General features: G+C 32.4%; 1 protein-coding gene across 1 annotated transcript; it reads right to left on the minus strand.

The window, feature by feature from the left end:
- Nucleotides 1–10,312: 10,312 nt before the first annotated feature.
- On the minus strand, nucleotides 10,313–11,791 carry LOC141620117 (uncharacterized). Its single transcript, XM_074437069.1, has one exon. It carries the CDS (start codon nucleotides 11,789–11,791, stop codon nucleotides 10,313–10,315), a length of 1,479 nt encoding a protein of 492 aa, XP_074293170.1.
- Between the last annotated feature and the right edge of the window lie 280 nt (nucleotides 11,792–12,071).

Below are 12,071 nucleotides of genomic sequence, written 5' to 3' on the forward strand. Positions count from 1 at the left end.
TAGGTCGTTGAAACAGCCGCGTGCAGCACCTAAAAACGCTACATTCCGTCCCAAAACAGTCTGTTTCTGCCCCAACCCGAGTCAAAACAATCCCAGTTCCTACCCATAAAATTATGTCACACCAGTCCATCTCTATCCTAGAACGAAGTCGTAACAGCCCAACCTCGGTCCTCACACCCCCGTCCCGAACAGACTCAGAAATGCGTATAACCCGTCTCCAACCTCGACATATACTTGTCTCAAAACCTGCACATGAAACCCATCCCACCAATAGCATTTTACTGTCCTAAAACCAACATCAAACGGTCCCAAAACCAGCACATTTAGTTACACAACAGTCGCATAAAACCGTCCCCAAAAAGACAGAGCACGACACGGCTCGAGTTACTCCAGCCACGCGCATAAAACAGTCCTAGGTTGGGCTAAACTAAGACAGCATTTGAAGCGGGTTTAAGACGGATGTTCACAAGTATAAAGTAAGCTCAAGAGGGGCCCTAGAGACCACACACACCGAGTATAAGACCATTTTCCAGTCCTAAATCTCACGATTTTGGGCAGCAACAACGAGTCACAATTCGACACTAGTGAGAACACGATTTAAGACGGAATTTAACGCAATAAATTCAAGCATACAAGTAAGAAAATCAAAAAGACTCAAGCTTTAAAATGTAAGAGCATGAAAACGATGGGTAAGACGAAATCTCGACATTTTGTCGAGTAACCTATCACCGTTACCTGTTTTTGATCTCTTAAAGTCCAAGGAACCGTCCAAGGGTGACCTTAAACCCAAAAATGAAAGAAAGTAGACCGAAATCCGAATCCCTTGTAAGACGGTCGTTCTGAAATAGGACGAAAGGTTGGCCCTTTCTTACATACAGAGAAGGAGAGTGAGATGAGGAAGCTATTGGTGTAAAATTTATCGAATTTGGTTGAGAATGGAGGCGGGATCTGAGGTTGGAGGTGACGAAAAAGGAGGTGTGTTGCTCGTTTTGTTTTGTTGTTCAATGTTGCTGTTGCTGGGTTCATTTCGCAGTGAAGAAGGAAGAAAAGGGGAAAAGACGAGTAAGGGGAAAAGGAAATGCAGGGGTCGCGGGACGCGTCAATTACAAAACAACAATAATATATAATAATAAAGAGATATTTTCAAAAGTAGAGTGTAGGATGTTAGGTGGGTGTGATGAGTTGTCCATATTGGATAGGTCGAGAAAGGTTAGACTCACAAGTGGAAATGTGACGGTCTATAGCTAGACGGAAATTAAGGCAGAGATTATTATTATTACCGCTTCTATTATTATCCGACCAAAAATACGTATATAAATATGTTATTACATAAATCATGCCTTAAAGATATAATTTAATCGTACGTATTTTTATATAAACGAGCTTTTATATAATACGTTTATAAAAATCGTGTTTGACATAAAATTCATTAAATTGAATAATTCAAAATTATAAAATAAAGTAACCAAACGGTTTAATAAATTTTAAATATCAAAATGGGGAAATTCGCGGGTGTTACAACAATTCTATTATTTATACGTAATATATTCACCACACCAACATATATTTCAATGTGGGACAAATAACATACTTAGAAATACACCATCTTTTTTGCACATAATTCGACATCTAACCCGGGTTAATAATAATGAGCAAATACTATACTCCCTCGATTCAAGACCAAATACAACATTTCTTTTTTTACACTATTCATGAACGAATAGAATCTTTACGATTCCTTGCAATATGTAAGACAAAATATGGTCATGTGGGATCTTATTTGATTCATCTATAAAGTACAATGAAAATATCAAATTTTTAAATTTTTTATAATGTAAACTTAAAGATATTTACGTTGTAATTTGTTTCTTGGCAAGTGTGTAAATGAAAATATTGTATTTGGTCTTGAATGGAGGGAGTACTATTTATTAATACTCTTACGTTTGTTTTAAATTTTTTTATCATAATTAAAAATATATGCAAATAATATGGTATATTCTAATGCTAGCATTTCTTTTACCAAGAATTTATTATAATATAATTTTCATAATTTTTTTTATAATACTTTTGGCAAATGAGATGAATAAGTTTTTATATAAAGATTATAAACATCTTTTGAATATAATACGTAATATAGAATATATATATCATACTGTGAAGATAATGATATAAACTCTTAAGAGCTCTCAAAAACAATACTTAAGAGACTCAAAAGGTTTTTGGTTGGTATATAGGTTCCAATGATGATTCCTATTTATAATCATAGGATCACCCACCTTATGTTAATCTTTCGATGTGAGACAATTTTATAATCTATATGTATTATAATCATCACACTAACATTGTTTTTCAATGTGAGACATATAACATATTAAGAAATACATCATCTTTAATATGTGCAAGTCATATGAAATTTATACTCTAATAAAAGCATTTTTTACCACGAATCTAGTTATATTATCTTCATAATTTTTATAACGACATTTTTTTCCAAATGAAATGTCAAAATTTTTATATAAAAATTAGAAACTTCTCATAAATATAAAATAAGAAATATAGATATTATAATAATTAAAAGATTCTTCACTTTATTTTTTATGTGGAAAATATTATTTATGAAACTTTCCTAAATTAATTTTTGATGATGTGGACGCTCTAGAATCGCTCGAAAAAACTCTTATATATATATATATATATATATATATATATATATATATGTATATATATATATATATATATATATATATATATATATATATATATAGAGAGAGAGAGAGAGAGAGAGAGAGAGAGAGAGAGAGAGAGAGAGAGAGAGAGAGAGAGAGAGAGAGAGAGAGAGAGAGAGAGAGAGAGAGAGAGAGAGAGAAGGGTTCTCATAAGGCCCTTACATCTTATGAGTCCCTAAGTCCTTATAAGGACCTTAGGATGGAAGGAATGGAGGGATGAGATTACATCTCATTCAAGGGTCACAAATGAACCTCCCTAATCCCCCTCCCTAATTCTGTATAACTCCTCCTAATTTTGTATAACTCTTCCACCATTCAAATCTCCCTACCAACTTCCTCATTATTCATTCTTTCACACTTCTCTCATACACTCATTCTCTCTCATCTTTCTCTCATTCTCTCAAAAAAAAAAAAAAAACCAAATCAACAAAAAAAAAACCAACAAAAAAAAACCAAAAAAAAAAAAAACAATAACAACTTCATCGACAACACCACCATAACAAACCACCCTTCCACCACCATTCACCACCACCATACCGTCCTCACCACCACGATCCTACTGCCGTCCATGCCACAAGCTACCACCGTCCTCCACAACACCACCAAAACCAAAGTCGGCCAGCCCCTACTCCATCGACATCAACCACCACAACACCACCCAACCAACACGACCTCATTCTCCCTTCTTCAGCCGCCCCTCTTCCTTCCTCCTCGACACAGCCACGCCACCACCGCCTCATGCCGCCCTCCTTCCTCCCCCATCACCACCGAACCCACCACGAGCAACACCGAGCCGCATCCACCACTCATGTCTCCATTCACCACGAGCAGCACCGAGCCGCACCAATCTGCTAATTTTTTTGTTTACTTTCTTTTTTTATGATTTGTTTTGTTTTGTTTACAAAACCGGCATCATGTTGTTATTGTTTATGCGTTTCTTTATGGGTTTCAAAATTATTGTTGTTTCTACATTATTGTTGTTCTTGTTTTGTTTATTTATTTATTTATTGTTTTCAAAATTTGTTTATTTGTTTTGTGTTGGGGTGAGTGTGGACTACCTTGTTTTTTTCGTTTTCAGATCTACTTCCTTTTTTTTTTTTTTTTTTTTTTTTTTTTTTTTCGTTTTGATTTTTTTAGATTTGTTGATTTTTATTTTTCAGATTTGTTGGTTTTTGTTTTTTTATTTATTTGGTTTTTATTTTTACATTTTTTCTTGTACTTAAATCTGAGTATTTTTTTGTTACTTAATTTTTGTTATTGTTATATTTACTTAATTTTTGTTATTGTTATTTGTTTTTTTTTTTATATTTTCAGATTTACTTAAAAAGTATGGGTCTTTCTTTTGTGTTTGTTGTCTATTTTTTGTTTTTGTTTTTTCAGCTTTACTTTGGTTATTTACTTACGACTCTATATAACTTTAGTTATACTATTTACGACTAAAGTTATACACTTAAAACATTAAAGTTATACTATTTACGACTAAAGTTATACACTTAAAACATTAAAGTTATACTATTTACGACTAAAGTTATGTCCTTTAAACATTAAAGTTATACTATTTACGACAAAAGTTATATTCTTCAAAAATTAAAGTCAGATTTGTTTTATTATTTATGGGTGAATTTTTCTTAATAGATAACATTTTTGATTTTTTCGGTCTAATTTGTTTTTTTTATTGTTACATAATTTTTTTGTTTTTAGATATTGTTACATTTTTATTATTGTTATTTGGCCTAAAGTTATACAATTTTCGACTAAAGTTATACAAATTTGGACTAAAATTATACAAAAAATGACTGAAGTTATACTATGCAACTTCACTGACAAATTTGTGTAAGTTATACAATTTGGGACTAAAGTTATACAAATTTGTACTAAAGTTATACAAAAAATGATTGAAGTTATACTATTATGGACTTTAATCTCATCTTCTTATTGTGTTGGTTTCAAATCTGAATTTATATTTCTAAAGTTATACAATTTTGGACTAAAGTTATACAAATTTGGACTAAAGTTATACAAAAACTGACTGAAGTTATACAAAAAATGATGTTGATTGGACTATATGACTAAAACTTACACAAATTTGTCAGTGAAGTTATACGATTTTGGACTAAAGTTATACGATTTTGGACTAAAGTTATACGAGTTTGTTGGACAAAAAATTTCTAATTACTTGTATTTGTGTGTTTGTGTGTCGGTGTTGTTAGACAAATAAGGACAAAAGTTATACAAAAAATGGACTAAAGTTATACAAAAATGGACTAAAGTTATACAAAAATGGACTAAAGTTATACAAAAATGGACTAAAGTTATACAAATAAGGACTAAAGTTATACAAATAAGGACTAAAGTTATACAAAAATGGACTAAAGTTATACAAAAATTGACTAAAGTTGTACAAATATGGACTAAAGTTATACAAAAATGAACTAAAGTTATACAAACAGTACTTATGTAAATTCAAATTTATAGTGTTGGTTTTATTTGTCAACAAAGAGAAATGAAAAAACAAAAGTTATACTTTCATTGAAATTACACACATTCCTACTGTAGTTATACATTCATTGAGTAGAAGTTACTCATATCGTTACTAGAGTTATACATTTACTGAGTATAAGTTATACATTTACTGATTGGAGTTATACGTTTAGTCCATTTTTGTATAACTTTAGTCCATTTTTGTATAACTTTAGTCCATTTTTGTATAACTTTAGTCCATTTTTGTATAACTTTAGTCCACCAAACTACCACCACAAAACGAGATAATAAAGTTATTTTTTCAAAATATTAAAATTAACTTATTATATGAGATTTATTTTACCCAAAATCTTAAAAAAAAAAATGTAAAAAAAGCGAGAATTGAGAAAATAGATAAAAAGACAAGAATAAACAAAATAAAAGACAACAAAAATAACGAATGAAAAAAACACAACAAAAATAACGAATGAAAAAAACAACTCAAAACATAAAAAATAACACCAAAACGAAAAAAAAAGGTTCCGGCGGCGGTGGTTGTGAGACGGTGGGTCGTGGCGGTGGGTGGTGTCGGGTGGGGTGGTGGTGTAGAGGAAGAGAACTTTTTTATTTGTTTGGATTTTTGATTTTTTGGGTTTTTGATTTTTTGGAGTGTTTTGGGTTTTATTTATTTATTTGGATTTTTGGGTTTTTTATTTATTTGGATTTTTTGGGTTTTATTTATTTATTTGTTTTTTTTTTGAGAGTTTGAGAGAAGAGAGAAGTGAAATGTGTAAGATGAAAGAGAAATGGATGAGTGGAAAACAAATATATAGTAAATTAGTGATTAATTAGAGTGGATTAGTGAAGGAGGAGAGAGATAGTGAGATTAGTTATTAAACACACTTTTTTGGGGTTGATCTTGGCCATCCATTTTCACCATTCAATGGCCTTTAATAGAACTTATGGACTCAATACATATATATGGCCTTAATTGATCTCTTTATATATATATATATATATATATATATATATATATATATATATATAGAGAGAGAGAGAGAGAGAGAGAGAGAGAAGGGTTCTTATAAGGCCACTACATCTAATAAGTCCATAAGTCCTTATAAGGGCCTTTGGATGGAAGGGATGGAGGGATGAGATTACATCTCATTCAAGGGTCACAAATGAACCTCCCTAATCTCTCTCCCTAATTGTGTATAACTCCACCTAATTTTGTACAACTCTTCCACCATTCTAATCTCCCAACTCACTTCCTCATTATTCATTCATTCACACTTCTCTCATACACTCATTCTCTCTCATCTTTCTCTCATTCTCTCAAAAAAAAAAAAAAAACCAAATCAACAAAAAAAACCAACAAAAAAAAACCAAACAAAAAAAAAACAACCACAACCGACAGCCCTCCTTTCACCATTCCCACAACCACCCACACGCGGCCCACCACGAACCACCCACCATTCACCTCATCAACACCACCACCAGACCCACCACACGACCACCACCACGCGACCTTCCCGTGCCCAGATCTAACACCAACACCACCCCTTGCGCGACCACGACTCACCCACCACCACCCGACACGGATCTACTCCCCTTCCTCGCACGACCATACGGGCGCCACCACCATCTAACCTGTCCCACACCTCATACACCACCGACGATGCTATTGCTTCCGTCCTCGACGCCATTTCAGACCGCCACCACCGCAAGAAAACCCAACTAAATATCGTTTTAATTCTTGTAGATCTAGCACATTAGATCTGTAAAATTGAAAAGATTACTGTTATTTGTGCAAAGATGGTGGTCATCTCATTGAATGTGATCCCAAGTTACAATCTTTTTCCTTTACTCATTTCTATTTACATGCGTCATTCATTTAAATTGCTTTTCTGCCGTTTTTTTTGTTCCCAATTTTTTATCTGCATGATAGATTCTCTTTCTCTTTTCCTTAATTTTTTATTCATTGGTTTTGATGATTGACGTAATAAATGTGAAATGTAGGTGAGCTGTTTTAAATGAGCTTTGATTCAATTGTTTGTTTGATCTCGACTTTTCGTGTGGGTCTCTTCTTCTCTAATTTTTTATTCATTGGTTGATCAAGTATTAATTTAATGCAGCATCTTTATGATTTAAAATCTTATTGTTATTGTTAAATCTTATTTATTGTTATTATTGTATTATGATTTATTTGGTTTTATAAAAGTTATCGACTAAAGTTATACACTTAAAACATTAAAGTTATACACTTAAAACATTAAAGTTATACAATTTACGACTAAAGTTATACCCTTTAAACATTAAAGTTATACTATTTTTTGTTATTTGGTTTTTTCTTTGATTTACGATTTTTTTTTGTTATTATGGATTAATGTAGTATTGTTTAGTTTGTTTCTTCTTCTCATTTGTTTTTATTTTTCAGATTTAAAATTTAAACTTATATGTGCAACTTCAGTGGTCATTGTGTACAACTTCAATGCCCTTATGTACAACTTCAGTGATCATTGCTATTTTGGTTTTTTTGGACTAAAGTTATACATCTTGTCTATTAAAGTTATACGCACGATATATAAATTTGTCAAATTTAAATATTTAAATGTTTAGATCTGACGTTTTTTATTTCAATTATTGTTATTGTATTGTATTTCATTGTTATTTGGTTTTTTTAGTTATTTGTTTTTTTTCTTAGACGGGTTTTTTTTGTTAGATTGGCGGGTTTTTTTATTTTAGATCTAGTATTGGCGAGATTTGGTTTTTATTTTTTCAGTTTTGTTGATTTTTTACTTTTGGACTAAAGTTATACAATTTTTGGACTAAAGTTATACAATTTTGGACTAAAGTTATACATTTGGACAAAAGTTATAAGTTTGTTGGATTAAAGTTGGATTTTGGACTAAAGTTATACATATGAAGGACTAAAGTTATACAAATAAGGATTAGAGTTATACAAAAATTGACTAAAGTTATACAAATATGGACTAAAGTTATACAAAAATGGACAAAAGTTATACAAAAATGGACTAAAGTCATACAAAAATGGGCTAAAGTTATACAAAAAATTGGACTAAAGTTATACAAAAATGAACCAAAGTTATACAAAAATGGACCAAAGTTATACAAAAATAGACCAGAGTTATACAAAAATGTACCAAAGTTATACAAAAAATGGACTAAAGTTATACAAAAAATTGGACTAAAGTTATACAAAAATTGGACTAAAGTTATACAAAAATGAACCAAAGTTATACAAAAATGAACCAAAGTTATACAAAAATGGACTAAAGTTAGTCCATATTTGTATAACTTTGGTGCATTTTTGTATAACTTTAGTCCATATTTGTATAACTTTGGTTCATTTTTGTATAACTTTGGTTCATTTTCGTATAACTTTAGTCCAATTTTTTGTATAACTTTAGTCCAATTTTTGTACTCCCTCCAATTCGCTATAATGTTCCCTATTCCCAAAACGGATTATTCAGGTAATGTTCCCCTTTCCTTTTTTAGTAACATTTTCACCTACACAATTACCATTCTATCCTTACTTAATTTGTGTTTTTACATTTTGTACCCCTACTTTATTTCCTAACCCAAATACTAATTAACTTAATTAACCCAACCCAAATACTAACCCAATTATTAACCCAGCCCATTTAACCCGTAATCCTAATTAACCAAACCCTAATTAACCCCTCCCGCCATATTTAACCCCTTAATCAGCCAAACCCTATTTGTCACTCTCTCTCTCTCTTCCGCCATTGTTCCTCACTTTCTCTCTGTAGATCTCTCTTATTTTCCGTCCAAATCTTCCTTTGTTTCACATATAATCCCTTTCCTCATCTCTGATCTTCACTTTCGCACTCTCCTTTCTATCATTCAATCATTATGTCGATGGATTTTTACTTCAATCGCCAGAAATTCGATAAGTTTATCAATTTTTTTCCAGATTTGAGTTATCTTGACTCGGATCTTGAAGATGGCCCTTGTTTGTTTAACAACTCTGTTGTTTTGGTTGGGTTTGATGAAGATTGCGAGGGGGTGAAAAGAAATGATGTAGGTGAGAAAGTTGTTACTGATTCTGGTGATGGTATCATTGATTTGGGGAAAAATGATGATTATCAGAAGGCTAGGGAAGAGACGGCGGAGTTTATTAGGGTTGATGTAGAAAGATTGATGAAAAAGATGGTTGAGAGACGTGAAAGCCCAAAATACCGTCGTTTGATGCTGACTCAAATGGCGAAAATTGATCCCATGTTTGCCATTGAAGATGAAGATGCCGATGAAGGTCTAATGGGAGATGAAGTTACTGGTGATGTCATGCATGAAGATTTTGAGGATGTTGGTGGTTACAGTCAGCCCATAGTTGACTCCTTTGATGTTGTTCCTGACAGTTATGGGGAACTTGATACATTCGTCCCTGATTCTCAGTATTGCTCTTTGTTTGTTCCTGATTTGGAAGAAAAACACGATGGGAGGTCTAATTCTTCTCCTAATTTATTGTTTTTTTTTTAATACGGTTTGAAGGACTGATGATGTAAAAGTTGCTGTTTATGGGTTTTTATTCTCCTTTTGTTCAGTTTATTTATGCTCAATGATTTCATTTGAGAGCATAGTTACACAATTCATGCATTACGCCACCACTGGTAATCGTGATGCAGGCTATGTATGGATTGTGTTGTTGGTTATCTTAACTTGAAACTCAATTTGGTTGAAGTCTTACTACAATAGCACAATTGCCATTTAACTAGTTCAGTTTACATTAATTGCCTAAAAGACAATATAAACTTGTGCAAAGTTCAAAAGAGTACATAAATTGCATGTGTGCCTTCTATGTTTTTACTGCATTCATTTTGTTGTCTACTCTACATGCTGATTTATCTTCAAAAACTTGTCTGTTACTCTATGATGCTTGTACTCTGGTTGCATTCGTCTGGTTGTCTTCAAAAACTTGTCTGTTACTGATTTATCTTCACTGACACATTCATGCTTCTACTATATCTGAATGCATATATCTGGTCGTCTTCAAAAACTTGTTTGCTTCTACTACGTCTGAATACATACATATGGTTGTCTTCAAAAACTTGCCTGTTACTGATTTATCTTCCCTGACACATTCATGCTTCTACTATATCTGCAACCTGAACTGCATTAGTAACTGCACTGTCTTCAGTAATGTTACCAACAACTTCATGTTCACCTGTTGGATCATTACTGCAACCTGCAACATCTGTTAGTTCTACACTATTTTCTGCACTATTTTCTCCACTACTAAATGACTCTACCAGTTCAGTAATTCTACTTCCATGACCAAGATTTGTTACATATCTAATGCAATCTTTCACCAATTCTGTATTAGCATCTAGATACTCAGGTAATAAACTTTGTGATGCTAATTTTGATTTGTGCATATGAGGTATAGGATAGTCAATCCCACCTTTGAGTTGCATAATCTCTAACATACATGCCTGTAAAGTAATGAACACATAGTTAAGCTTGATCACTTCCAACTCTTCATAAGCTTTCATAACATTGTCAAGAAGTTCTTGTAGTGTGTTTGATTTTTCCTTTTGTTGAAGAGATTGAATGGCTCTAAAAAACCCCAAATCAAGAACATTTAAATCTGGAGAATTTGGAGGTTGATAACTAAATTGAATGTTCCACTCATCTTCATTAGCATGCTTTCTGAAATCTGCATCCACATTATTTATATGGGGTCTTGCATTATCCTGTTGTATCAGAATATTCTTACTGTAGTTTGCAGGCCATTTAGCCTTAATGGCAGGCAAAACATTAGAAATCAACATTTCTTTGGTGACTTGCTTAGTAATTGACTCTATGTTCTTTGTTTCTAGTGTGCTTGCACTTCTATTTTTTGATTTTCTCTTAGCTGGTACCTCCATTACAAATGGCCATATACCAATTTTCCCATCACAAATTACTTCTTTATTTGGACCATATTTAGGTCTTGATACGGCACACATGAACATAACCTTAGTTATGAATCTTTTAGATTGCACACATCTAAAAGGTCTTCTTTCTTTTTTTCCTACATAAAACCTTTGACTTGGTTTTGTAATAAAAAACCATTTTTCATCTATGTGAATCACATTGCTTTGATCCTTGAAAATAAAACGTTTGGTATTTTTATCATATTGAAGGTGTGAAAGACAATAAATTAATCGTTCAAGTTTGTTCTTATCTGTCAGAAGTGGCTTGGTTGCATTTGTATGTGAATCCAACAGATCTGCCTTCACCCATCTGCATACTGTTGATTGACTAACACCCATCCCTTTACTAACTTCATATTGTGTTGTCCTCTTTGCAAGTTCCAAACTCTCTAGTTTAGAAGTGTCAAACTCCTTTCTTTTTGGCATCTTTCTACCTTTGAGTCTCTTTGTTGACATTGATTCCCGGCTGCTGACATGTTGAACTTTAACTTTATTCCAAATTTTGGTTATTGTTTTGCTGCATACACCAAATTGTGCTGCAATTTCTGCCATTGCTCCATGCTTTACTTTTCCATCAATGGTTTTCTCTAGTAGAAGATCACTGATTCTCCCTCTTTCCAAGTTATCTAGATTTGGTTTCTTCATTTATTGAGAATGTTTATTGTTTGATTTATGTAATGGTAATAAAGATACTTTTTGGCTCTACTCAAATAAATGATCCCAACTGCTAACTGCATCTCTATTTATATACACTTGAACTTTGCACAATGTTTGAGAAGTAATTGGGCGCAAAAACTGAAATGTTTGTGATATTTGGCTCCTAATTTGAATTTGGTGCCAAATTTTCATATTTAAGGCAACTTGCTTTGTTGGATGTAGACTTTGACAGTTGGTTTTTTGTTGAAGGACAACCAATTTGGCTGAC

The sequence above is a fragment of the Silene latifolia genome, chromosome X (genome assembly GCF_048544455.1).
Source record: "Silene latifolia isolate original U9 population chromosome X, ASM4854445v1, whole genome shotgun sequence".
NCBI classification, from domain to species: domain Eukaryota; kingdom Viridiplantae; phylum Streptophyta; class Magnoliopsida; order Caryophyllales; family Caryophyllaceae; genus Silene; species Silene latifolia.

Coding starts and splice junctions, on each gene's coding strand:
- LOC141620117 (XM_074437069.1), bottom strand. CDS start 11,791: ATGAAGAAACCAAATCTAGATAACTTGGAAAGAGGGAGAATCAGTGAT.